Source organism: Ixodes scapularis, unplaced genomic scaffold, assembly GCF_016920785.2.
Source record: "Ixodes scapularis isolate PalLabHiFi unplaced genomic scaffold, ASM1692078v2 PGA_scaffold11__112_contigs__length_91849675, whole genome shotgun sequence".
Taxonomy (NCBI): domain Eukaryota; kingdom Metazoa; phylum Arthropoda; class Arachnida; order Ixodida; family Ixodidae; genus Ixodes; species Ixodes scapularis.
The window spans coordinates 91,743,092-91,770,523 of NW_024609837.1; the positions used below are offsets into that span (position 1 = coordinate 91,743,092).

A 27,432-nucleotide genomic window follows, 5' to 3' on the forward strand; every position below is an offset into this window, starting at 1 on the left:
TTAAAAGTTGCAGAACCTTGAACTTGCGAAGCTTTGTGATGGGCGAGCACGTTTTAGGCACCGGCCACGTTACCGTTTGTGGCAGAATATATTTTGAGGGTGATGAAGATATTGTGTTTGTGCTTTGCCTGGCCATTGGTGTTCTAAGAAGTGAGCCGGGCACGGTGACCGTCAAGCTTCGGAAGAGCAGCGTTGTCACAGGCTCGCAACTCGCTGCTCACTGTCTCGGTTTTAGTGCATTGCAACACGTGATAAAACTGCTCTCTGGTTATTGATAGGAAGTTTGTAATTGCAGGCTACCATGCGGTGTAGCATTACAACCGGAGGCTCGCGCTGCGCTTTGAAGCACAATTTTCAGCGCGTGCCAGGAGCGTTGCCATGCTCACGGTAGCCTACGGTAGCCTGTGGTAAAGCTATGCTAAAACTGCCTATTAACATAATCGACGTGTTTAGGATTTTTTTTTATTGCTCTATCAAAAAAGATATTTTAATATATTGTACATTTTTTATACCGTGTTATTTGCAACATTGCGGCCTCTCTCACCAAAACTGCCCGTTCTAAGCTTTCGTCACGAACGGCTGGCTAACAAAGACGCGCTTAAAATCCTTCTTGTAATTTTTATTTACTTTGTAATTACCTGAAAGCAAGTATGCGTGTGCTAGCTCTTAAACGTGCTTGTAACGGCCTTAAACCGCGAACCCATTCCCGATGTGTATTGCTCGACATATCGTTGCGCGACCAGTTTTCTCCTACTTAGGGCAAAGAATAGACTTTTCGTAGACCGTACGCTAGAGCTCTATACATTATAGCGGGAGCGTTCGCCGTCACGTTGAGCACAGATTGAGTTGGCGGCAATGCACATGACCAGAAATCCGCAGCGCATGCAATATACGAAAAGTCTCTAATGAAATTAGACATCCCAGTTTTTCGTGTAAGGCTGTTGCAAGGTGGAGCACAAGAATTCCTATTTTAACGCGCTCAATTTTCTTTGTTAAAATGGCTTCACGCATCAAGGCCGACAGCCCCTGCCACCGTGTCCGCGCCGCCGCCGCTCCCGTTCTTCTGTTTCTCCGTTCGTCCGCGAGAGGGCGAGCGGCGGGCTGGAGTTGCGAACAGAAAACGGACAAAGGATTGTGAACTATTTAAACAGGATACAACACAGCATGCATGTTTAGAAGAAAAGCCTCCGACCTTTCCGAAACTCCAAAAGAACGCGGAAAACAAGGCCGTGTTCGAACTTTTCTTGGAACGCTCCTGAACTTTCTCTTTTATACATACACGTTCCATTCCCCCTCCCTCCACTCTCCTTCCCAAATTCCGGTAAGCTGTAATCATTTAAAAGTTGGTTCTAAACTTTCTTAAAGAAACGTAAACTAAAAAAAGAAACCCATTTTTCGACCAGATGCCCTAGCGACGAATAGCCTCTGACGAATTGCCCTATGCGACCAATAGCCCTGCTACGAATTGCCCCGTGACGAATTGTCTTTCGACGAACGGTTTTTTGAGTAAACAAGGTAGCGCCCATATGCCGTAAAAAGAAATTCTCACGCGTCTAGTTTGCTGCAGGGCAATCTGCTGCGCAAGTTTGGAAAACGACGGGGGTGGAAAACGCTTTCGACCCAAAAACAAAGTCTGCAACGTGAAAGTGGGCACAGTGCGAGCATGATAGCAGATGGCAGACTTTCACATTTTTTGGGTGGGAACATTTTTCGCAGAGCCGAGCACATAGCAACAATGGGCTCTCAGAATGCTGTGCAGGAAAGGACCGTCGGTTCTAGATTCATGCACCGGGCCGCATTTGCCGGATTCTTTTCGTTCGACAAGGGGAAGTCGAATTTGGCGCCGTAATCTCATGGCCACTGTCGGGATGCAGGTATCAAGGAAAGCTGCGTTTCGCCATCTCGCACCGTAGTTCCACCCCGTATGGTGCGTGGGGTGTGCCTTCGATTGGTGCGCTTAGCATCCCGTTCCCTTCAACACGTCGAAAGTGGCCGCCCCGAAGCAGCAGCCAATGACAGCACAAAAACCAGAGCGTCGTGCCATGGGATCTTGCAATTCTAGAACTTCTGCCCTAACGACATTACCCTCTACCTCCGCAGCAACAAGCGGCGCTGTACCGGAACTCGAGGTCCGAGGTCGAGAAGTTTACATTCGACGCGCTCAACGTCAAGAACCCGGACCAGCTCCCAACCTGCGTCGATCCTGCGAACAAGGAGGCGAGTAAATGTTAGACGGCTTGAAGCTGAGCTAGTTGGTTCATTGCTGTATACAGTGCCAGCTGAACATAAATGAAGGATTATAGAGAAAAAAGGCATGCACACCAGTGGTGTGTGTGCCTTTTCTATCTCTCTCTTCCTCTAATCCTTTATGTTCAGCTGGCACTAAACAGAGGTCGACCCCAATGTGTCTGGCATCTGCTGTAGACGAGATTTAGCCGGTGCAATACCACTGCTGGCCCGGGCCTTTAACATGCATCTCGCAGTAACAATGCACAACTGCCCATCGACACGACGCTCGTCCAAATTGAAACAGGCAAGGGTGGGGATTGAACCCAGGATTAGGGGGTTCTGCAATGCGGGTTTTTGCTCTACGTGCTCCGAACTGCGATGTGTTAACACACTTGGCGTAACTTTAAGTCGCTACAAATGTTGAGCGTTTATTGCAATGACCAGATAGTTATTTTAAAGGAATTGTTTAAGAAGAAGCTGAAGCAGTTCTGTGTTTGAGGAAAAACCCATAAATCATCTTCATTTGGTCTCCAGGATCATGGATATCAGGATTATTTTTTTCAATTTGGTGCACAGAGGCTGCGGAAAATCATTTTCAAAGTACCGCCGAAGCCACCAGCATGACGTCATATCTAGTTTTCGGTATCTCCACTCTCGCGCGTCTTTGGCGTCCATCAAAGCTATGACGTGCGCTCTTGCTTTTTTTCAAGAAGGTAAAAAAAAGTGAAAGCCGTTTACAACTCCCTGTAACACCGAATTAGAGCGCAGCTCTTGAGGAGGGAAGGGTACTGGGTGGGTGAAGTGACCTGGTGGGGGGGGGTCACGTGACCTTGGGGGGTCATGTGACGATGCCGATGATGTCATCAGTGACGATGACGATGCGGACTCCGATGACGTCATCAGCGATGATGACGATGACGATGCGGATGTCGGTGACGTCACTGATGTCACTGATGACGTCATCTGTGATGATGACGATGCGGATGCCAGTGACGTCATCAGTGACCATGACGTCATTGGGGAGGTCACGTGACCCTGGGGTGTGTCACGTGACCTCGGGGTGGTCACGTGACCTCGGTGGGGGGTCACGTGACTTTGGGTGTCTCCCTTAGGGTCACGTGACCTTGTGGGCCACGTGACCCTAAGGGAGGGGTCACGTGACCTTGGGGTGACCTTGGTTACGCCGACGCCGCTTAAGCCGGGAACGGCCCCTAAGAGCTGCGCTCTAAAAAAAAAAAAAGATGTCACGGATAATGTCGGTGCAGGGGGATATACCTGGCAAGCTTTCAGTTGCACATTCCGCCCACGCGAGCGACACGCGCTTGGTTGCCGAAAGATCTAGGTATGACGTAACGACTGGTTAGAGGTTTTTCGTGTTTGGGTACGCTTTTGGAGAAAACGAACGTGATATTCAGATTCAAAGGTTAAAAATCTGAAGAAGCTCTTCACCTTCCCTTTAATGCCCCTATTAACAAACAATGAAGAATGTAGGGGGGACGGGGGGGGGGGGGGGGGGGGGGACACTTTTCATTGGGCAAGTCAGCAACACCAAAGGTACACAATGAACTCACCTGTGAGGCTAACCCCAACAACATATAGCTCCTTTACTGGTTGTAAAGGTAACCACTTCTTTTAGTCTTTAATATCATTGGTCCAGTTAATCATTCTCGCAGCACTTCAAATTCTCGTCGCCAATTGTAAAACAAAACATTCTCACAAACTTTAGCCGAGCACGCAGAGCATTATCAAAGGCACAAATGTCGCGACAGAGGTGAGGAGCATCTACCGAATTCTTCACCCGTCACCGACTGTAGGACTTATTGTGACAGAAACAATTTTGTTTGAAAAATTGCAGCTGTACCTCAACGACGAAGAATTCCTGCGGATCTTTTCCATGGCATACGAGGAGTTTGAGGGACTCCCCAAGTGGAAGAAGCTGGACCTCAAGAAGAAAGTGGGACTCTTCTAGAAAGAAAACGACAAAAACAAGAAACTGCACGAAAAAAAAAAAAAGACAGAAACAACGAAAAGCAGATTTAGCCGAAAGGACTTTAACCAAACAACCAAAGATTGACTCGTACTATTCTCTTTGGGACTTTTTATTTTTTTCTTCGGACCTCAATACTCCCATTGCGTGTCCAGTGCAAGATTATTTTACGAAAGTTACTGGATTCCCCCCCCTCAGCTCCCCAAAGTAAGCCAAATAAAGACTGTTCCTTCTTTGAAAATATGGTCTTGCAGTACAGCTACGCGAATGTATTGACGATGCGAAGTACCATTATTATCGATGCCTGTTCCTTTGTTGCCCGCTCTGTAGCAGGTCGGTCGACAAACTTTGCTAGCCACGAATTTGGCTGCAGAGATGCCAACGGCCATTTGCCTGCTCTGTATGCAGTCACTTTCACGACCGGAATCGCAGTGTGTAGCGTTATTTGCTGGCTCCTCGGACAGTTTGTTGGCATTTTGCATAGTCCAGTTCATCAGTGGCATGGGGCACTAAGCACTCCAGCTGGGAACCTGTCCCGGACACCATGCATTCCGACGTTTTAAAGTAACACTCAAGTGCTTTTCGTAGAAGTTTGCTTTGAAGGCGAAAGCCTCACTTGTCCCATTGAGCGAAAAAGAGGCATATACGGCCATAAAAAGGATTGAGCGGCCTGCGCCACTCAATCGTATGCTCAAGGACGACGCTGTCCTTGGCGTTGTCCTGGACCTCTAGGATGACCTTACTTCCCTGATTATGCAAAAAAGTGGTGTCGTGTCCGAAAGATAGCCATCAAAATATGTCATCAAGCACGTGCTTGATGACATTTTAGGTCGCCCTCCTTCACCCTCACAGCCACCCTCACCGCAGTTCCTCATTCATCCTCACTTGCTCAACCTCACACCACTTGCACACTCGCTGCTCTCATGGTCCTCACAGTGCTCGCAGTCATGAATGTTCAGGGTTCAGAACCTCTCACCCTCACCTCACCTGTGAAGCTGAGGGTAAGTGAGGGTAATGAGGGCCCTTATGAGAGGTTTGCCCAGGTATGCCCACACCCAATAATCAAATCACACCAAGCATCTGCATGGCAAACTTGTTGCGAAGCGAGCATCGGCCCAATTTCCCGGGAGATGCCACGAGAGGTTACAACACCCTAAAGCCCCTTCACGTTTTAAAAGTAGCAGAAGGTGCATCTGTGCAAAGAGGCACATGCAACGTGCATCCTTGGGACGATCATGGCGGCACAGCGCAGCATTGAGGTAGATTTCAGACGCCATGTTCTTCCCAGAAATGCAGCACGGCACATGTCTCGAGCATTTCCACAACAATGAATGGAGCCACTTTTCCCAAGTTAGAGGGGCTTTACAATGCCCGCGCATCCCCTCACAAATTTTCTACGCCTTCAAGCGAAATCGGGCCTCACTGAGAACTCAGTCTCGCACAAGCCCCACATGCAAACGCTTCATTTGAGCTCGGATCCCTCGCAAACTGATGCCCCTACTCCACCCACGGCCTTTACACCCCTCACACACTTATGGTCTTCCCGACACCTGCCCGCCCTCACTAGCCTCGTACCCCTCACGGTTCTCACATGCCTTATAGCCCTCACACCCCTTGCACACTCAGTCCTTACAGCCTTTGCACCCTCACACCCCTCAACCTCTCACCCTCACCTCACCTGTGAAGATGAGGGTAAGTGAGGGTGAATAAGGGCTATCATGAGTGAGGTTTGCCGAGGTATGCGCACTGCTCGCGCTCAAGTGCGTGAGCATGATGTCACCGCCGGAGCGCCGTGTGCAAAAGGTGCTCGTCGTGTGCTTCATGCAATAGACTGTGAGGGGACAGAGTCTACAACTACGGCGGCTTCTGCAGGCAAACATGGCCGCCCACGCAAGTACGCCACAGCCTGCTTAAGTGTCCTTACTCTAAGCGTTGTTCTCAACGCCGTCCTTGACGTCATCGTAGACGCCCTATGTGGCGTCGATCTCTAGGACGTCGTCCTAAACTTCAATATGTGTAGAAACATAAGTCGAAAACATTTCCCCCGCGGGACTATAATGCTTTCGCCTTCCTACACGTAAGCAGTCTCGAATGTCCTCCTGTAATGTTTTGACGACGCATTGTTCCTTGGACTTTAGTCAATAAAAATGACCGGTTCTAGATGGCAGGACATCCTTGTAAACAAACTTGCAGCAATAGAAATACACGGGCACTAGGTATTTTCTCTTGAGAGGGGGGGGGGAAGTGCTCATTAGGTCTCCCCCAACTCCATAAAGTTTGGCCGACAAAAATAGTTAGTTGCGTGGAGATTCCGAACCTTACTATTATTACTCTCTTTAGGTGCGTTGTGTATTGCATTTCGACAAAAACTTCAAATCTTTCTGTGTAGGAGATGCAATACAGCGATTACTGCTAGAAAACTGTCTGACGACGCCCCCTGGTGTCTGCTCCAGGGCACAGAAAGAGATGCATGTCCCAATCTTCGTTTTAATTGGGAAATTGGTACCCACAAGTAATTTCAAAGTTTCTTTAGGTTGCTTACAGCCTGTAGATCAAGATTCCAACATAAATAAATGAGCTCGTGCTTTTGGATTGCCCCAAATCCACCTGAGAATTCCCCATTACATGGCCGACTCCAAGCCACTTCCTGCGACAGAAGAGTTGCAAAGGGCGCAGATCTAACGCGAGTGCTGTGTCAGCATTTAACTGAACCTCGTGTCGTCGCCGATTAAATACGAGCGAAGAATGTTGGTGCAGCACTCGCGCACAATCCGTGCTTGGCACTGACCTCCCGTGGCCTTATCTACAGCGTGTCCCACAAAAAAGATATTTACCGGGTTTTTTCCACCACAAAAATGAACTATGCATCACCGAACGCTCATTTTTCGCCCAAATAATGGTGCCAGCAGTTCAAACCAGATGCCAAAGTTTCATACGTAATCTTAGCCAAAAGGTAAGATAGTTTCTGAAAATTTCAATGGGAAGATGTGGCCAGTTCCTGGCAGTTTGGCTCCGTGCATTCGAGGTCTCCATCGACCGCCATTTTCCCATTGAAAACTTCAGAAAATCGCTTACAACTTTTTAACAATATAACGGTTAGTTCCGAAACTAACATCCGATTTGGATTGCTAGTGCTATATTTTGGGCGGAGAATGAGCCTTCGGCAATGCGTAGTTGATTTTTGCAGTAAAAAAAGGCACTCTGTAAAATTTTTGTTTGGGACAGACTGTACATACTGGTGAGCAGGCCGGCACATCTGGTGCAAGTATGCAGGAGACAAGGGAGAAGACAACAAGCCCACGCCTTGAGTACACAGTGAGAAATTAAATAGTGTCAAAGCCAAAGTGTATGACTGCAAGAGATTCAAACTTTGCATTCCACTCTTGCTGGGGTGCTAGCTTTTAACAGGGCTTTCTTTTGGAGGCTTTACACCGCCAAGACAGGAAATGCATGCAAAGTTCCTTTGCGCAACAACAGCGCGAAGCAACGCAAAATACATTCTTCCCACGACCTTTGCCACGATAAAGAGGGAAAGCGGCATATTTTGTACTTGCCCGCAAGGGGATTTATTTACAGCCACATGCGAGGGTGTCAAATACAGATCCGAGAGGTGCGTGTTATGAACAGTTTTATACCTGCGATGATGCTTCACAACAGTACAGGCGTTGCAAGACACCAATCTGACCGAGCGAATCCGTCGCTGCACCTGCAATCGCCGTCGTAACTGTGGTACACGGCTTACTCTATCAAGGTGCTTGGGGGGTGGCTCGACGATATGCTCACGGCACTTAAGTCTCCCACAACATGAAAGACCCGCTTGCCTACACCAGGGATCTCAAACATGCGGCCCGTAACTCGCTGGTATGCGTCCCGCACGCAACTGGCTACGAGTCCAGGTTACCGTGTCTTCAGCGCTAAAGATGGCACGCGCCATCGTGATCTCATCTCGTCGATTACTTTTCGCTCAAAAAGTAGCCCTGCAAATGAACACAGATAGTTTACACTATCTGTATTCATTTGCACTTTGTTTCACTTTATATTTTGTTTCCCAGCTTTTTGTAAGGAACAACAATTACGCCACTAGGCTGCAAGCGCAAGCCATATGCAGAAGGATGCATTTCGGCTCTGCAAACTCTCAAAGAGCAGGAGCAACTGCTAAAGATAAAGCTCCGAGCTCGGGATTCTCGGCTTCCAAAAGATATCACCATTAAAAGACAAGTATTTGCCGGAGTTTTGTAATAAAATCGTCATATTAACTGATTGTTTTTAGAGACATGTTGAACTTGGTTAATTCCTGGGTAAATAGGGCAACGGGAATGACAGTGTACTTGTTCTATTAAAAATGCCAGCATGTTGGTGGGGCGTTGTCATTTTAATCCTCATTCCGGAAGCATCCTGGATCACAGCACAAAAATCTGTTTGCTCGCACAAGCCACAGCATACTTCTCTGACAAGCACCGTGCGTTGTTTCAACACACACTTCCGCAACGCTTGGTGTCGAATAGCTGCGAGCGGCTAGCAATGTTCCGCAACCGGATCAGTACTTCCGCCGAGCAGTTTTTGACTGCGGATCCGCAACCACCGAAACAATGTGCCACACCCTAAAAATTCAGCGATCTTCACACCTCTGAAATTGTGCAAGGAATCAAATGTTATGCACAATAACTGCATGCCCAATTCTAGGACGAAAAGGTTGGCCATCAAATAAAAATTTAAAAGCAAACCGTGATTTTTCATAAATGTCTCCAAAAGAATCGCGAAAAGAACTGCAAGACCGCTTAGTTCCGTTTTTCCTCGGTACCATCACTATGCAGACCAACAACACTGCGCTTCCTCGATATGTATATCTTTTTACACCAGGTTATGGCCAATGTTTGGCAGTGACTTAATTTCTTCCGAGAACCATACTCGGTGTCAACTCTTTTACACTATGTTGCCAAGGCTAGCATACCTTACGCAGTAGTCCAACAGTCACTCTCAGCTGCAAATGAGAAAGAACACGAAAACACATGCTCTCGCAGCAGTGTGGGGTCAAAGCGCTGCAGAAGCTATGCCAGCCTCCACAATGTGGCACACAAGAGTTGATGCCAAGTATAAAGACGCTAGACACATAGGCTTTCAGACGCTGGAAAACGGCCCATGAATGGAAGGATTCACTACAAGGTGTCCCTTAGCACGCACAAAAAAACTGTTGCGGAAAAGGTCTCGCCACATCAGATGCCGTCCTTGGTCGCCTCCTCAAGCAACCGCTGAATCGTGTCGACGCAGGATCTCCGCTTAACGCACACCGAGCACAGCGTCTCTGGCCGCAGGGTGTACTCGAAGTCTTCCTCAAAGACGAGGTCCAACGGAAGTGGCGCGGCCCCGTGACACGACCGGTAGTGTTCGTCCAGCCTGCGCAGGTTCACGAACGAATAATTACACAGGCTGCAGACGACAGTCGTGGCGTAATGAGAGAGCTCCCTCCTGCTGGGTGCAATGCCGGGCGGCTTTCGCTGGGCGCCGTTCTGTGTTGTCTGCTCTCCACCTGCCTGCGCTCTGGCCCCTTCCGCACTCCGAACTTCCATGGACTGCGGAGTCGGCACCGGCACGGGCACGTTCTTCCTCGCGTGACGCGCCTCGTGGACGTCTCGTGCGGAGCTAGAGGTGAAGTAGGCGGAGCAGAGGGAGCACGGAAAGCGGGTGTAATTCGAGATCTTGACGCCGGGCGATGCGGACGCCTCGGGCACGTAGCGGCGATCCGCTCCGATCTGCGTCACGTGGGACATGAGGTCGCTGAAGTTGGGGAACCCGACCAGGCAGTGGCCGCAGATGAGCTGGCGCTGCGAGAAGCAGCGGTGCGCGTGGGCATCCGTGAGGAACTCATACATGCGGTGCACCATCTCGTGGCAGACGAGGCACTTGTACCCGCTCTCTGCGGAGGAGCCAAGAGAAACGTGCGCAGTGAGTGCACGACCCATCCGGCAACGGTGCTTTCGCATTTTGTTTTTGCCGTCCGACACCGACTTTGGAACAGTGTGGGACGAGCGGTGTTCGAATCGAATTCGGGGGACTCTTACAAGCCAAACCGATGAAGGCCGTCGGCACGCCCCGGCGAAGGACCGAAGATTAATTTAGACCGCCTGGGGAATCTTTTGACGTGCAACTGAGAGCTCGGTTGCACTGCCTTCTCTGTAATAAACCTTCGTCGGATTGTGGGGGCCTCGAACGGGATTTGAACCCGGCGTGGAGGAATCCGTGGGCCGGCGTTTTGCCTCCGAGGCGGCTGAAGAAGCAGTGTTGTATTGATGGATGCGTACGGCTGAAATCTTTCAATCGAACGGCAACTTGCGCTACCTGTACTGCGCGAGTCAAAGCGATCGATGGCTGCTTGGAGGGACGACATAAATCGGTTTCTTAATGTATCGCGCTAGGATTTACTAGAGAGGTGCCCGAAGGTGGTGGAAGCATTCGCTAAAATTGTAGAAGGATTTGCTCACCCGAGTAAATCATGAAAAACCAAAAACCGTTTTCCCCATACACCAACTCATGTTTACAAACAAACCGGAGCGCCCCTAGCGGACGCCACCGGCGGCGCGCATGTGCGATGGGGGTGTGGGCAAGAAGCTCGCTGTCGCCCAAAAACAAACCATTGAAATGCGATGCTGTCGGCGTCGGTGTGAGTCCCGCTGCCCTTTTTCGCGTTCGAATTGTTGATTCTACGTCTTCCTGGCAATGCCTGACTACTTCAGCTGCCTCAGCAAAATTAATGAGGCTCGTTACACCGCAAAACTTTGCGTGAATAATGTGACATGCGGAGATATTCATTCCGTGTGGAAGCTGCAGAATGTACGCTAAAGCCCGATTCGCATGATCAGATTTTGCTCGCAATTTTCAGTCGCCTCGTCGCTCGGGCTGCAAAAGCATGAACCGTAGCTGAGATGGTCGACGTCTATACAGAAAATCTCAAGCAGAATCGGACCAAGTGAATCAGGCATAACAAGTCGGTGATGGCCACTGGTAAAAATGATCAATATATTATTGTATCCACTGTTTACACCGAGCCTCCTTACCAACCTTCAAACATAGAAGTCTTTTGAGGCCCACACTTTCTTCTTATCGCAATTACCGGGCCAACGTTTGGTCTTTGGGCCGGTGTCGTCTGAAAGAGCAGACGACAAGCAGAAACGTTTGAAAGAGCAGGCGACAGTTCGAACGATCAGGCGGCCGTTTGAACTTGAAGATGCACTGAACATAGTCCGCAGGTGGTCCGTACGATTTGGCGGTTTTCCGGCGTTCATGTTAGAACAAAACAAATAAATCTGATGACCACAAGTATCCGTGAATTCAACCCAAAGTGCCTCCCGCCCAAGCAAGCGTGGTCCGACGGCGTCTGGTTTTCCCTTTTCATGGCACGTATCCCCGTTCTCGGACGAACCAAGCACATGAAAACTGGCCCTCAAACCTTTCTCGACGCTTTTGGTACAGCCCCAGTCGCGGCGTTTTGACGAGAAGGCAGGTTTTTGTCTGGTCTTTTTCAAAACAACGCAGGAATACACGTCTCACATGGAGACTTCTGCCCACAGCCTCAGACCGGAAGTGCGACCGACGTGCCACCACCGCGCCGTGACGTAACAGAGATGAGTGTGTGCATAGAGTTATTATAATGTACACTAGAGGTTCAAGTGGCGCTAGTGTGCTGACACAAATTGAAGCAGACAGCAACCAGTCGAAAATTGACTTCCGGTAATGCATTTCTATGGGAAAAAGTGAGTGCATTTTCTCTCAGCGCTCGATCATAAGAGCAAATATCTTAGATAATTCGTACATACTAGGTAGCTTGGAACATTTCTCAGTCCGACCGATGAAATAATTGGTCAGTTACGGCCTTTTTCTTTCAAATTCATCGCATTAAAAACGGTGCTTTAATGGCTCCGTACGTGCATTTATGTGCACTGTCGGACACTGTTAGCGCTAACACGACGTTGGCGCTTTTCAGCATGAGGGATATACGTGCCAAACAAACGAAGTACATTTGGAAATTAAGAGGGACGGCGAGAACTACGCAGTAACACTGGATCAGTAACTACCCGTGCATGTACGATAAAAATAAATTGAATGCCACGTAATCTATTCCGATTTTCAATAAGTAACATAAAGCTTTATTCTTTCTGCTCTGAGCGAAGCTGCTTGTTTTACGTTCAAAATATCACCCGCACGCTCGAAATCTTTGAGAACGAGTGCCCGATAAAAGCTGTCCGGCGGAGAAAACAATACAGAGAGACACCTTTCATAGCCCACGGACTTTATATTCTATGTTTTGAATGTTTTTATCCGCTCATGCACGATGGGGAGTCATTTTCATATAGTGACAGGACTGGCATATTATCAATATATAAGCGTCACCGGAATGCTGGCGAGCCTTGAACACACTCTATATTCCTTTCGATTGTAATTTTGCTTTGAATCGTCGCTTGTTTTTACACAACTGCTGCGGAACCCACGTTTGGGACTCAAATGTAGCGAAGTTAAACTTTGTACATTTATGAAGAAAAATGCGCTAACTAAAGCAATTACACTTTTACAGTGCCTAATCAAGGTATATATTATTGGGTACGGCCCAAATAACCACAGTGTTCCGTGTTATTTTTCGGCGAAGAGACAAAATGCACGCGCGTTTTCCCATAGGAATGCACATGAGCACCGCAAAAGTAGACGGTTGCTGTCTGCTTCAATTTGCGTCACGGAAGTTGCATAGACACTAGCGCCAGTTGAACCTCTAGCGTACATTATAATAACTCTATGAGTGTGTGTACACTTAGCATGTACACTTAAATATTTTCTGTCACTGTGGCACTCACTTGGGCCAAATAAAGTGAAAAATAGGTACGCCGATTTTTTTTTCCCTATTTTATCAATTTTTTGGTTGTAATAAATGCCAGAATAGCCTACAACAATTTACTGATGATTTTGAGAAAAAGGCTTGGCGATACCTTTTTTTACAAACAAGACCAGTTTTTTTTTTTACTTTATTTTTTTATGTAGTTATACTCTCAATTAATGAATGCACCACTTTCGAGCACCTTTGTAATAATAAATGCCAGCGTGATAAGTTAAGAAACTTATCACCGCACTTTAATACGCGAAGAGCCGCAGCTTGGCCACCCCTGGTATATTCGAAGGAATACAGCAAAAACTATTCGTTTAAAAATTAAAAAAAATGCAAAAAAGAAAGAAGCTGCAGTAATCAATTTTAGTAGTAATACCGTACTTTTTCCGGTGTCCTTAGGCTCCTCGGTGTCTGTGCGCCATAGGGGAGAGAAGGAAAAGAAATCCGTATAAGTATGGGCGCGGAGACAACCGAAAGCTACCACCCAGGTCGCTTACATATTTTAGGACTTACCTGCAACACACGCGTCCATTTCGACGTCTCCGTTGCCTAGACATTGCGTAGGTATCGAATTTTTCAGGAGGACCCGACGATCTCCCAAAGTGTGAACACGACCCTTGACAAAATGTCGGGAGCACAGAAGCGTATTGGCGTCCGCTTTGAAGCCCTTGGGGCCCACACGGTCCTCCCATACCTTCCGGAGTCTCTCGGACGTTGGAAACTTGAAGAAGGAGATTTCGCTCGACTTAATTTTGTTCGTCTTGCAATTCCGAATGCAGCACGTATTCACCATTTCGTTACGCGGACTACGCGAACGACGATGCCAAGATGGATGCCAACCGCTTTTGCGCTTCCCTGGGTAATTTTAGACACCACGTGATCCTCCCGGACCAATGGCGACTCAAAGAGCCTCGGCACCGCCAGGGGGCTAGCGAAGTCGATCTTGGGCCGCCATTTTCGCTTTTGGTGCTGCGTGTGCTTCCGTTATTTTGATTGCAGAATACTTGAACGTTCTAACTGCTACTCGCCTGCGCTGGCTCCGATTTCATGCAGAAGTTTTTTCCGGCGTCCGCGGGCTGGCGTTGTGTCATTGCCACAAGGCGCCATATTTTTTTGTTTGGTTCAGATTTCAGATAGAAGTGCTAAACTTTTTAGTGTAGCGAGCGACGCACTTGTGGAGCTCATAACCTTAGCTCTAATTCGTACGTTAGAGGTTTAATTGGCGCTTCTACTTTTAAATATAACCTATCCGTGGGCGATATACCGAGGAGCCGTTTTGTTTGCTGATGTGATAAGCGCTACTCGAAACATGGGCCTGTAGCGTGCACCATACAGAGCTACTCTAGTTCCTACCGAACGCTTCAAAGCGCATGTGGAACAAATGGCTGGGTTAATTCAGGACTACCAAGCGCCGCGCGCTGATTCCCATAGCAACAACCCTGGACGCGGTGACGTGGACCTATGCCAAGCCGCCGTCACAGGGTCGCAGCTTGCGCACAAGTTGCCATGGAAACTGCCCTGCGGCGCCCGTTTTTGTCGCTCATGTTTCCTGTTTTAGCCGTGCCACTTGTAGGGGCTTTAAATTTGAGGCAAACAGAAAAGTGTAGCTTTAATGCACACAGGTTCATGCATTTTGCACTACAAGTAAGACCAATGCTCACCAGTTTTCTTCCAGCCATATTCATTCCACCAATCCTGGGACCCACCCTCTTTAATACATTCATTAATGACATATCACGTCCTCCATGCATTGCACCCCTCTCCTGTATGCTGATGATGTAACAATCATTCAGCCTGTCCAGAACCCCCTCCAATATCAGAAACTGCAGGACGACCTGACCACTGTCCACAATTGGTCTACCTTGGTACAGTTGGCGGGGTCACCTTGCAGAATCCCCAAGCCATTGCTGAACTTTTTTGCGCCACTTGTCCTCGTCATGGGCTTTCCCCGACACCCCCCAGACCGCCAACATTCCTCCCTCCTCAAACGTTGTGCCGCTCGGACGCATAGACGTAGAAGTAGATGATGTTCGTAAGGCCCCGAGGCACCTGAAACCCTCCCAAAGTGCAGGCCCGGATGGGTCCAGTGTTCACGCGGCTGTTTACCAACTTTTCGCAAGCCGGCTCGGTTCCCTACCAGTGGAAACTGGCCCTCGTTACGCCAGTAAATAAGGGAAATGGATCTTCAACGTAATCGGTTGCCTCCTACAGGCCCATTTCGTCTACCTCGGTCATGTGTAGAACGATAGAGCAGATCAACAACAAAAAGCTCCTCCAACACCTGGAGCAGCATCAGCTTCTCTCGCCCTGCCAGTATGGATTCCAACCCGGCTGGAGTTGCGAGTCAGCCTTGGCTACCACTGTTCACATGTTGCTCATTTCTTGATGCCCACACCCTCTGTGAAGTTGTGCAGCTCGACTTCAAACAGGTGTTTGACAGGGTGTACCACGGAATTCTTCGCCAGAAGCTTGTCAAGATGGAAACAACAAGCTATCTCGAGGGGTGGATTGCAGACTTTCTACTGAATCGCTTGCAACGAGTGGTATTCCGAGGGGCAATCTCAGCAGCAAAATGCATCTTATCAGGAATCCCTCGGAGCAGTGTCCTGGGACCCACCCTCTTTAATATATTCATAAATGACATCACATCCTCCACGAATTGAACCCCCCTCCTGTGTATGCTGATGATTTAACAATCATTCAGCCTGTCCAGAACCCCCCCCCCCCCCCCCCCCCCCCCCAATATCAGAAACTGCAGGACGACCTGACCACTGTACACAATTGGCCTGTCCAAAACAAGCTACCCCTCAACATCCAAGTGTTCATCGACCCTCATCACTACGTCAAGGAGGCATGCTACCGGTGAGAGCAGACTTCACCTGAACGGGACGGCACTTCCTATGACCAGCCGTGCAAGGCTCCTTGGTGTGACGATCGTCACCAAGCTAACCTTCTCAACTCATATCAGCGAGGTGACTTCCAGAGCCCGTTGTATGCTGGGGTTCGTGCTAACAGTCGCCCGCGGAGCTGGAGCTGGTGTGGTACGGCACCTCTACACTGCTCTCGTCCTCCCACACTTAGAATACTGCGCCGCAATCCGGGACCCCCACCAACTCTCCGTCGGCATCCCTCGAGAGTGTGCAGCGACGTGCTGCCTACAGTTCTGCGGTGGCAGGCCTCTTTCAATCTCCCGCGTTACCGTGACACAACCACACAGGAACTTTTCGGTTTGGTGGGATGGAATCCATTCACTCTTCGTCGCCAGATGGCATCCGTCCAGCTCCTGGCCACCTGCCTCCTACCAAGGGGCTCTGAGCTTTCACTGGTGCAGCATCTGCGCAGGACTAGTTCTGGTGGTCTGCAGCCGCTGTTCAGCTGGACCGAGCGGCATCGAAACTCTTTTTTGCTAAGGGCTGTGGCACTCTGGAGTTCTCTGCCAAGGGAGCTGACGGAGTGTCCGCCCCTCAAGTGGCAAGACGTCAAAGCCTGGAGCAAGGAGGCATCAGGCCACCTCCAACAACAATTTACCCTCCCTTTCTCTTCCCCTCCCCCATGTGTGTACGTTTGAGTGAGGGCATATGTGTTGTGTATGTGCATACATTTCATGCGAAAATCTTTTTTGTTTGTAGTAATGCGGCACTGCAGGCCTCAGGTAGAGGCCAAGGGCCTCTCTGTGGTGTCGCAGCCCTTAAGGCTGAATAAAGAATATTATCAAGGCAAGCCCTATTGCTCTCCAAAGCTGAATGCTACCATGGCATTAAACATTAGAGTGGCACCGTAGCCATCAATCTAACAGGAGCCTTGCGCGTCCTCGAAGTACCCATACCATGTCACGGCACTGATATCAATAACAGCAACGTGGCTGCCCTGCACCGAATATAACCAAGACAGCCAACCCTGAGAAGAACCTGCGTGCAACCAGGAAAAAGAGTTTGCATTCTCCTTTCCTAAACTGTATACCGTTCCGACAGAACTTCGCAGAGGACAAGAGCTAGTGACCGGGAGAAGCACGCGTCTTTTCATGGGAGGAGTACACTCCAACGGTATCCTGTCACCCGTCTCTCTTCAATGCTCCGATTGGTTTGTGGGGAGCTAATAGCCTTTGCCAAGTTAGTTATAATAGAGTATAGAAGATGAACTGTTTGACATGAGAAGTTCTAGTGGGAACCGGCATTCATTTTCACCTTCAGAGGGGTAGCGATTCATCACTCCCCTCGGAGCAGTATAGGATTGCCCACAACGCACAGCGCACCTTCGCCAGCCACCGTCTTGGGCACACACCCCGGTAGGTCTTTCATATTGGTGGAAACTGTACAAGAAAAACTTGCACCACACACTCGAGAGTTTCAACATTCTTTTCTTTATTCTGAGTTCGCGACACTGTGCAACGCCGAAGCGAGGCACACTTCTCCCTGCTCAGATATATAAAAGTGCTCTGCAACAAGTCGGATCTAGATGGCAGCATGCCAAACAGTGCCAGCTTGAATCCGATGAAAAGGGTGGACATGCACGCTTATGCCGGTGATCTCGCTGAGAATGGACAACGTCCTCGTATGTCGATGGAAGAAACAAAGAAACGCTTTGCTTGGCGCTAAAATGACACACACACACACACAGAGCAAGTGATTTTCTTCCTTTGCACAAGCGTGCTCGGAACAATGCGCAATGTCACTCGTACGCGAGCACAACTTCTTCATAAACGAGCTTTGTGAGGTTGGTGGCATTTGGAACAATGTTGACCGACTTCTGCCGGCCATCAGGTCACTGCTTCATTGATACAGTCTTAATAGAGTCTGGGCTTATATACATTTCGTGCTGATCGCTCGCTGCTCGTGCAAAAGACGCCCGTCGAACGTGCTTACGCGTCAACAGTGAAAAACTTTTCAAGGCTCAATGTCTTTCGTGTAACTAAACTTTCTAGCGAGGAAGCTTTTTTTTTTTTTATTCTTTGTGAACTGTACGATATTTGATGAGAATCTTGGTGTCAATGAACCCCGATGCAACGAGGATTGCTCGCGACACTGCAAATGCTGGCACAGAGTTACGCGCACACAGATGTAAACAAAAACACCCAAAGAGAAGCGCTTGTTTAACGCTCCGAATCGTTCGCAAACCACGACCGTCAAAAAGAGGGCTCGAGGCTAATCTCCTCACTTATATATTAGGTAGTACTAGCACAATTGGGGCAATCCTTCATTCTCGACAAGCATAAAGTTGCGTAGAAAGTAAACAATGCGGCACAAGAACCTCCTCAGTGCCGCAAGGCTTGGGCGGCGGAGCTTTGTCGTCGTCGTCTTCTGACCAATGCAAATCGTGCAACAAAAATATTCTCGCTTTCTCAGAAGAGACGGCGACGGGGCCCAACCAGCCGCGGCAACAGCAAAAGAGATAAGAAGAATATGTGCAGACGACAACTTCTCCAAACACCAGGGCTCAACATTGGACGGTACGGCTTGCAAGTCGTCTGTGCAACTCTGCTCCCATTGGTCGGAATTGAAACGACGGGAAAGCGACTTCAAGGATTAGCTCGGCTCAGCCTCCCAACTCGTTTCTTTAGAAATGAGTTGGGAGTTTAGAAAAAAAAGGAGAGGCAGCCATGACTAGTGGTTTTCAGTGGGAGAACCAATAAACAGTTCTTACGAGTTGTGCATGCGAAAGCATGAATGTCGTTCTTCCGCTCCCTTAGTTTGTCTGCGGTGTACTGGCGTGGACGGCCACGTTTCACTACTGCCGAGGTTGAGGCCGCCGACGATATAGATGCTTCGAGCACAGCCATGTTCCTCGGCGTCGAGAGGAGCAGAAGTGGCAGCCCCCATCTCTGGCGACGCCTCCGATACGAGAGTGGCGGCCGGGCGCGTGCCATCCTTGGCACCCCAGCGCCATTTGAGAGGGCTTCTCTGTGGGGTGGCATTCCTTGAAACTACAAAGTGCGGCAGCCAATGGGAATTTATCTAATCTATCAATTTGCTGGTACAGACTACAGGCTTCGCTCCATGGGACAGGGAAGTTTAGGTGCGGTTTGACGAGGCTTCAAAAGCTGATGACACCGGTTTGCTCCATGGAACAGTTAATGTTTTCAAGTTAAAAAAAACAAGTAGATTTCGAACCTTAAACCTGTTTCCTCTATAGTAGAGCTCTCGTAGGCGACGTTTCTGTAAACATTTGCGCATACATCATTGTCTCGTTGGAGATTCTTCACTCCAAGTACAACTGGATTATTTAAACATATAAAATAGCGCAATTTGCACTATTTTATATGTTTAAGGGGAGCACTGCTTCTAGAGATTTTTTATATAACTTGTGATTCTATTAAAATGGAATTTACATGGCTTATTTGCATTACAATCTGACTACAAATATGTACTTTGTTTTGACATAACCTAATTAGTTTTATTAAGGGGGCACACCCCCTAGGGGGTCAACTTTTGAACTCTTGTATTAAAATTAATAAAATTTACAGGGTAGGCTGGTGGTCATGCTAGAGGGTGTATGACAAAATTTCAGGTCTGTCAGTTAAACGAGAAGGAAATAAGAGTAGCTTCTATCAGCAACAAGCCTAAGTTGTTTAGTTAATCTATCGTCAGAAAACTATTGCGATATTAAATATTTTTATTTGCTAGATATGTAGCAGAATGCCTAGAGGGTGCGGCTATGGAACATTTTTTCTAAAAAGTAATTTCTATAAATTTTCTCTTTTGCAAAATTGGTTAACTTTTTGGTCTTCTGTGCCTTCGACAAAATGTCAACATTTTTTAGAAAAGACATCCGTAAAGTGACAAAAAAGTTCCATAGCCGCACTCCTTATTAGATTTCAGTCAGGAAAAGGGAAGAATGAGCCTTCCCCGTTTTGTTATTATCAAACGATAGATTGACTAAAATGGAATTTATACCAAAAAGTGGAACGGAGAAAAATGTGTTCAAAGTGCTCCAAACCCTACCTTTTCTATAGCTTTGGTGGACAGAAAATAATTTATAAAAAAAATTAACTATACAGTGAAAATTAATGAAACTTTTTGGGAATACTCTCTAGATGTTGGTGGATGTAAAGATGTCATTTTTTAAAATCAACTTTTTTTGCAGAAAATTTTTTTTCTGGGCAGTGTCTCCCCTTAATATTGAAAATTTAATTTGCAAAGATTATGGGAAGGATTAAGGCAAATTGAAATACTGAGATAAGAAAATAAACATAGATCAGTGAACTAAGAGGTATGTGCAATCCAATAAGGATAAATGAAAGCTCTAGGATGATTTATAAACTTCTTATGACACTTTTGAACTTTCCAGTATCAAAATCGTTTTTTTGCAGGATGCCTAAAAGGCACCTACAAAAACCCTGACAGCCTATTTAATATATTAGTACCCCTTATTGCATATGTCACGCATACAGCTAGGAGAGAAAGAAAACAATATGAAAATGAGATATGTGCAAGTGGAGATATGGCTTCCATAAAATAGTAAAGGGTGTAAATAGTTCACTCAGAAATAATATTTGAAAAAATCCACAGACCCATTTTACTTTGTTTCCTAGACAATACTTCAAGAGAAGAGAGACTTATTTAACGAAAATCCTTCAGGACAAGATGCTAAGTGCTTGCCAAAGTTCAAGAACACATTTTTAAAGATGTGTTTTCTTAGTAAACTTTTGGCCTCAAAGAGCAGCGTCTCCCCTTAACTAAGATGAACCATCTAGCCCAACAACGTACCCTACTAAACAAATGAATTAGCTCTCCCGACGGGCTTGAATGTCTTTAGGTCACTTTAGAAAGCCACTCGAGTGTCGCCGTTTTTGCCGTTCCACTGCCATCTTTTTTTTCCAGGTGCGCCGACGGATGGGGACTAAAAACCACGATGCAGACGAAGTCCAGATGCCTGGGCTCACTAGAGAGGCGAAGAACGCCACCGAAAGGAAATCCTGGATTCCCAAGGGGAGTTCATCGGAAAGTCCGGGATTCATTCACCCCACCTTACAAACACACAACCCATAGATGAGAAACCTCATTTTCACGCAAAATAAAAGTTTTCCGACCGATTAATTTGTTAATGTCGAGGAAAGTATCCGTTCCTTTCACGTGCACAGACTCGCTTGCAAGCAGTACCTCTCGCCAATCTCGACGAAGTTTCCGCCAGCCACCTGCGCTGTTCCCGATTTACGGTTGTGCATCTGGAGGCGTGTTTCAAGAAGAATGCGTCAAGACCGCGAACGCCTTTCCTCTCCTCCACCTCCTCAATAAAGTTGGCATCAACGAAAGAAGAAACAAAATATAAATAAATGGCGACATCACTTTGAAGATTTTGATGGAACTACTCGACTAACTCTATTGACACCGCTCTCAAGAACTTAGCGCCGGAAAGGTTTCTTCCCAAGATCGACGGAATACAACGGCTTTGACGTTCGAGAAAGGCGACGTTTGCCGTTTCGTCCGATTACAGCGCCGTATAGGCCGGTTCGTATGGCAGTGACGGCGCCAGCAGATGTCGGTTTTGAGACTACGGTTCTCCGGTGCCACTTCATGGCATTGGAACGGGGAGGAGAGGGTAGCGTAAGCTTCGAGAAAGCGATTCGAAGACCTCCTAAACGGCAGGGTCGCACTGCCGGATTATCTACGCCGCCTCCAGCAAGTGTACTAGGGCAATTCCCCCGGAGGATCTGGAGCAGCTTTGGAGCGCTTTTGTGCTGGCATTTCGCGCGTTCAAGCGCGCGCTTGCATTTACCGTACCAAAGGTTCAAGCTCTGGTACCTCGTTGCCCGGTGGACGCGCCAGTCCACCCAGGGAATTTCCCGACGGAAAAATCCGGCACTACGCTGCCGCCGTCTGGAAGGCGGGTCGGTTTCGGAGACGCCGGACGGCGTCCCCCCGCGATCACGCCGGGAGAATGTGGGTGGCGGCGGCGGCGTTGTTGTTGTCCGCCACGGCCGACTCGTTGATGGACAAGTCGTGGTCGGACACGTCCACAGACATCTCGAGGTCGCACGAGTCCGGGGCAAACTCGTCCTGCTGCGTCGCTGCGGCGTCTGCGCTCCCGCCGGGGACCGCGCCCTTCTTGCTCAGGTGGGTCTTCAGGTGCTTCGACAGGTGGTCGCTGCGCATGAAGCGCTTCAGACACTCTGCGCACTGGAAGCGCTTCTCACCTGCACGAGACGGGGCGGCAAGCTTTAGCCGCGCGTTTGGGGGGGGGGAGATCATCAATTTTTGAGCAGCTCATACTTGAATGTACTATTCCATTGGCTACTGATGACTGCTCTATAGCTTCGCATTTTAAGGGCACTTTCCAGGAAGCTGGAGTTACCTTCTGCGCACAAGGCATTTAGGGAAGGGGTTGCGGCACATTGTTCTATAGTTCTCAGGGGCCGCGCCGTGGCGGAGTTTAGGGAGCACCGAGCTACCAGTTGGCTTTGCAACGTCTCCTCGATAACAAGATCACTGCGCCGGACTTCCTACGTCAGCCACGGCCGGCCAGCACAGGGCATAGGTTGGATGCGAGAGCTCCGTCAACATCTGGCTGGGACCACACCTCGTTTCGGATTAATGTCCAGATGCAGCCGACGTTACGGGGTAACAAGAGCTATCGAGCAGCATCAAAAGCGAAAATCGAGTGTGATTGATCCAATGCCTAAAGACACCTTTGTGGAAACACTTTCCCTGCACTCCATCCGCTAGCTCGTTTATAGCGTGTCTCTTTTTTTCAACCGGACGCCCCGTCCGGCCTTTCTCCACACCTGTGGTGCCCACGAGCCATATTATCTCTCAATCTCTCGAAAATTTCTAAATATGGGACCTCAACTTCGCATTTCGCATCCCACACTGGACTGCGGCTTTTTCTTAACCTGGCAGGTACGGCGAGTGAGCATGCAGGACTGTTTCAGCTCGTGTAGACGCAGCAGTTTTGCTTTTGCCAAACTAATGGCGGTCATGAAAACTATTTCAATAGGCTTGGCACCGCCATTTTCGAGCGTCAATGACAGATGAGATTTGGTTCTTCGATCACCTCATACTTCTTTCTCGTTTTCAATTAGATGGTGAGCACATAACAACCGACTACCGTAAAGTTCCGAAAAAATGTCCATCCCCGAGATTCGCCCATCCCGTTTCTCTGGCTAAATATCTCCAACATAAAAATTTCAAAACATCACCCAGCCCCCGATTCCCGTCGGACATCACCGAGATGTTCAATGGGAATCACATCAACCGCACAATTTGCTGTACCAACACATCTGATAAGCGAATTCATAGCAAGTTCCCGCGTCTTTGTCCCCGATCTGCGTGCGCAATATCGGCTCCCGTAACATGCGAGTTGTTATCGCGTGTATGTTGCACCGTGAAATGCAAACCTGCTGTGTCCGCAAGCTGCAGTATCCGTTCCAGTGACAAAGTTTGTGGCGGATTCCTGCATTTTTGTCCAAGATCTCGATTCCACGCGAGTTGGTCCCACGTGTATATTAGATCGTAAAATATGATTCTGCTGCATTCGCGATCTGCGATATTTGTTCCTGTAACATACAAGTTTTAGCAGATTGCTGCGCTATGTCTGAGACATACGTTCCCGTAACAGGCAAGTCCGTAGCGTGTTCCCGTGTGTTAATTGCACACTAAAACTTGAATCTGCTGCGTCAGCGATTCGCAGTATTTGTTCCCATGAGACGAGAGTTCTTGGCAAATTTCTGCAGATCCTTCGCACCGTGAAAGGCGAATCTGCTGCCTCCGCAACCCGCGGTAACCTTTCCTGCGACACAAGAGTTCATAGCAAATTCTTTCATGCACATCGCGTCGTGAAACGCGAACTGGCGGTGTCCGCAATCTGCAGTGTCCGTGATCTGCGGTATCAGTCCCTGCGTCACGTGGTTTGCAGCCGGTGCCGGGGCGTTTAGCATTAAATTTTGATCAAGTTTTGCTGTGGTATCCCCAAAGACAGCCCACCCCACGTTTTTCACCATTTATCTCTTCCTACTGGGTGGGCGTTCTTTCGGAACTTTACGGTAGTACCAAGCGGCAACCCTTAAGTGCCTTGATTAAATCTCCACCATCAAAAGGCGTTACAGCCGAACTCGTGGCAAGAGATCGATTGGACCGCACTCCGAAATAAATGCCTACGCAATCGTCGTATCTAATTCATGCTTCGTGCTATGGCGACGTCTAAGACGTACAGGCTTTGTATATCTGCTCAGCGGTATCTTTCGACTTCTTCCTTCGTCGGCCTCAAGAAAGCCACCACTAGTTTAGCACAGATGCCATACACTGAGAAGATGATCAAAGCAACCAGACTGAATTTTGAAAGTTGTCAGACTGAATTTCGCGGCACGTGGGGGATACACTGAGATGACGATGGTGACCAAAGTTGCCAGACCCAATTTCGAAAAGGGTCTACGTTTTGTGGCACGCGGGTGGTCGGCCAGCCCCGCTCACCCGTGTGGGTGCGTTTGTGTCGCTGGAGCTCGTCGGAGCGGGTGAAGCGCTTTCCACAGAAGAGCCACTCGCAAACGAAGGGCCGCTCGCCGGTGTGCCAGCGCAGGTGGGCCCGCAGGTGCGACGTCTTCCCATATACCTTGTGGCAGCCCGCTATGTGGCACACGTGCTGCCGACGCTTGTTCTCGCTACTCCTGCAAGGGCAAGGAGGGGGGAAAGGCTCACGACGTCGTTCGCCACCGATGCGACGGTTACCGACAGAATGAGAAAGGTAGGGGGAGCACGTGGTAGAGGCCGGACATTTGGTGACACGCCCAATTCGTTCTCATTCTGTGTTTTCAGCAACTTCGAAAATTGCCAGAGTACCCCAGGGTGCCAGAGCGATTTCTGAGATTGCCCATTTACAGTCAAACCCACCTATAACGAACGTCATAATTCCGTGAAAAGTGGTCGTTTTATTAGTAGTTCGTTATATCTGCGATTATCTCTTAAAGATTATAAATAAGGATAATGAAGCTGGTATAGGTAGTTTCACTCTGCCAGCTCTTTATTTAAAGAAACTGTTTGCACGATTCTAACGCGGCCCCAATTCTCACGCGAAGGCAGATTTACCTTTCAGATAATCAAAAAAGTGAATTGCTGCCGATTCTACTGCGCCAGTAAAATAATGGATTGACCAGATACCCCATAGAACAGATTTTATGAAACGCACGCCAAAACAAAAATAAATGCCGTGCACTAGTCCGACAATAGTTCTTCACTGCCCACAGAGATAATTACTTGCCTTGGCCTAAAGCGTCTCAAGTGCCGCGCTTCCTGCGCATGTACGAGTGCGCGGCCGTCGCCTCTGGCAGGGCCGTCTTTCAAACGACACTTTGCGAGCTTGTCGAACGGCTGGGATTGCCAGGCCACGCGGTGCTGCTCCGTTGTTATCTATTTCCGCCAGCGTGATTCCCTTTTGTTTAAATAAAGCCTCCTAGTGGATTTTCTTTTTCCCCCCCATCTAAAACGACAGACACGAGTCCGTAGACGCAAGAGAATGTGCACGATACGGATACCAAAACGGCGAATGTAAACAGACGGTGTTGGGACCGAGGGGGTTCTCCGGGTAGCGTCACGCAGGGCCAGGCCAGGAAAGGAGCAGCGGGCAGACTCCCGTCCAGGAACATGACGAGACGGGAGGGTCTCTCGCAACGAAACTTTGTTTAATACATATGTACAAAGTAATTACAACGTCCGAGAGCACAGATGCGACATTCTGTTTGCCCCTTTTATAGGGTCGCTCTTCGGTACTCTCGCGGCTGGCAGCCAATGGTGGCCGAGCTGCCAACAAATCATGTTCAGGCCCCGCCTCCACTCATCCCCTGAGCACGCACACACCCACATGCACACACTGCAGCTGTGGCCGGACTTTACACTCCGGCGCCGAGGCACCCTTGCCCTCGAAAGCTGCGCCGAGGAGGTGACAGCAAGGGGTCCAGTGTTTGCCCGGGTGACGACGTTGGCCGTGGTAGTGCTGACCCCTCCATCAGACGGCGTTGAGGCACGGGAAAGGGCTTGGCCGGATCATCCGCAGGTGGCGTCCAGGGATAATCCCACCCTCACGGAGGTCCCGCACCTGGCGCGTCGTTACCCGGAATCCTGGCCCGGTAATCCTCCCGGTTCTTGAGTCGGCTGACCCCGTTTCGGACCAGCGTTAACGCAGCCAGAAAGGAGGGTCCGGAGCTCCGTGCCTAGGTGGGGCGATGCCAACACGGTGGTCCCACGGCACCCCCTTGTCGACTCACGCCTCGTTTCCGGGCAAGCCGACCGGAGCCATGTGGCGATGCTACTCAATGAGTTCACCGTTGCCGGACGGATTAGATAGGGAGGGTCTGGTCCAAGGCTTTTCCGTTTTCACAACAACGGTCACGATGGTGATGGGGCCAGCCAACTTATTACGAGCATCGAGTTTTTCTTGAGTTGAATACAGAGTTTACAAACATAGAACGAACGAATGCAGCACAGCGGAGAGCTGACTTTCTCCTTCTCCTCCTCTTCTCCTTCCCATGCAAGTGCAACCTGCAGACTACGCGACCCGTGGAAATGACCTTCAGCGTCTCCTGGAGTGCCCCATCCAAAATGTAATTCTTGTGATCTTCTTTTTCTTTTCGAAAGCGGATTTTGTTTTTGTTTTAGCAGTATGATGTTTTGAAAAATGGATGCTTTATATGGGCCAATTTTAGTGGGTAGAGCCTTATAACCAACAGGTTATAACGAACACGATAAGTGGGATTGTTATAAGTGGGTTTGACAGTATATTTGTAACTAAACCCCTAGGGACTCTAAGCAATCTAGAAAACACCAAGATTTGATGCATTCGCGTCCAACTTTCCCGTTGGCGCTGTCGGAGGCACGACGGTCAATCAGCGAAGCACGAGGGTGCGAAACGATGGTGGACTGATTTTTTAATGTGCGCGATTTGCACGGAGTAAGCGATGGCTCGTGAATGGCCATCGCACGTTCGAGGGCGGCCTCTGGTTTTTGCTCCGAATCCCAGAAAAAAAAAAAAAAAGAGTGTTGCCGTCGTCGATCTTGTTTTTAGTGGAGAAATCGATCGCACATCGATTCAATCTCGGGTTTCTTAGAATGCTTAGAAGCCGTAGATCAAGTTGCGACCACATCGTTTTTGATCTATTGCTCCATGTCATGAAAGATCTTGCTTTTTTGCTCCCTGTTTTCCTTTGCCTTCCTTTTGGTACGCCTGCCCCAGCCTTGGCTACCAAATAATAACTAACAGTATCCATGAGAAAAGGAATTAACTTAGGAAACACTTAGTGTTCTGTTGAGGAAACATTTTAGCGTTCTGTTGAAAGTTGGGCAAGTTGGTTACACATAATTATGAAGAGGGAAACAGCGCCAAAAGTATGGAGGAAAAAGAGCGGGGGTCTCTCGTTTTTTGTCCT

The 27,432-nt window shown here is 48.7% G+C and overlaps 3 protein-coding genes across 3 annotated transcripts in view; 1 reads left to right on the forward strand and 2 right to left on the reverse strand.

Moving 5' to 3' along the window:
- LOC8034328 (advillin) overlaps positions 1-4,432 on the forward strand; it is a 44,729-nt gene extending 40,297 nt beyond the window's left edge. The window contains exons 23-24 of the mRNA XM_029990848.4: positions 2,101-2,217; positions 4,085-4,432. Coding sequence (XP_029846708.2) covers positions 2,101-2,217; positions 4,085-4,198 — 231 coding nt within the window. The 3' untranslated portion in view covers positions 4,199-4,432. The remainder of the gene's footprint in view (positions 1-2,100; positions 2,218-4,084) is intronic.
- Positions 4,433-7,718: 3,286 nt separating this feature from the next.
- Positions 7,719-13,935, reverse strand: LOC121835124. Its single transcript, XM_042289088.1, has 3 exons — positions 13,599-13,935; positions 13,467-13,496; positions 7,719-10,130 (listed from the first exon to the last, which is right to left on the reverse strand). Exons 1-3 carry the CDS (start codon positions 13,876-13,878, stop codon positions 9,430-9,432), a joined length of 1,011 nt encoding a protein of 336 aa, XP_042145022.1. The 5' UTR covers positions 13,879-13,935; the 3' UTR covers positions 7,719-9,429.
- Positions 13,936-17,422: 3,487 nt separating this feature from the next.
- The window catches only part of LOC121835125 (transcription factor Sp4-like), a 35,470-nt gene continuing 25,460 nt past the window's right edge, over positions 17,423-27,432 (reverse strand). The window contains exons 11-12 of the mRNA XM_042289089.1: positions 24,488-24,681; positions 17,423-22,215 (exon numbers count right to left, since the gene is read on the reverse strand). Of these exons, the coding sequence (XP_042145023.1) occupies positions 21,947-22,215; positions 24,488-24,681 (463 nt within the window). The 3' untranslated portion in view covers positions 17,423-21,946. The remainder of the gene's footprint in view (positions 22,216-24,487; positions 24,682-27,432) is intronic.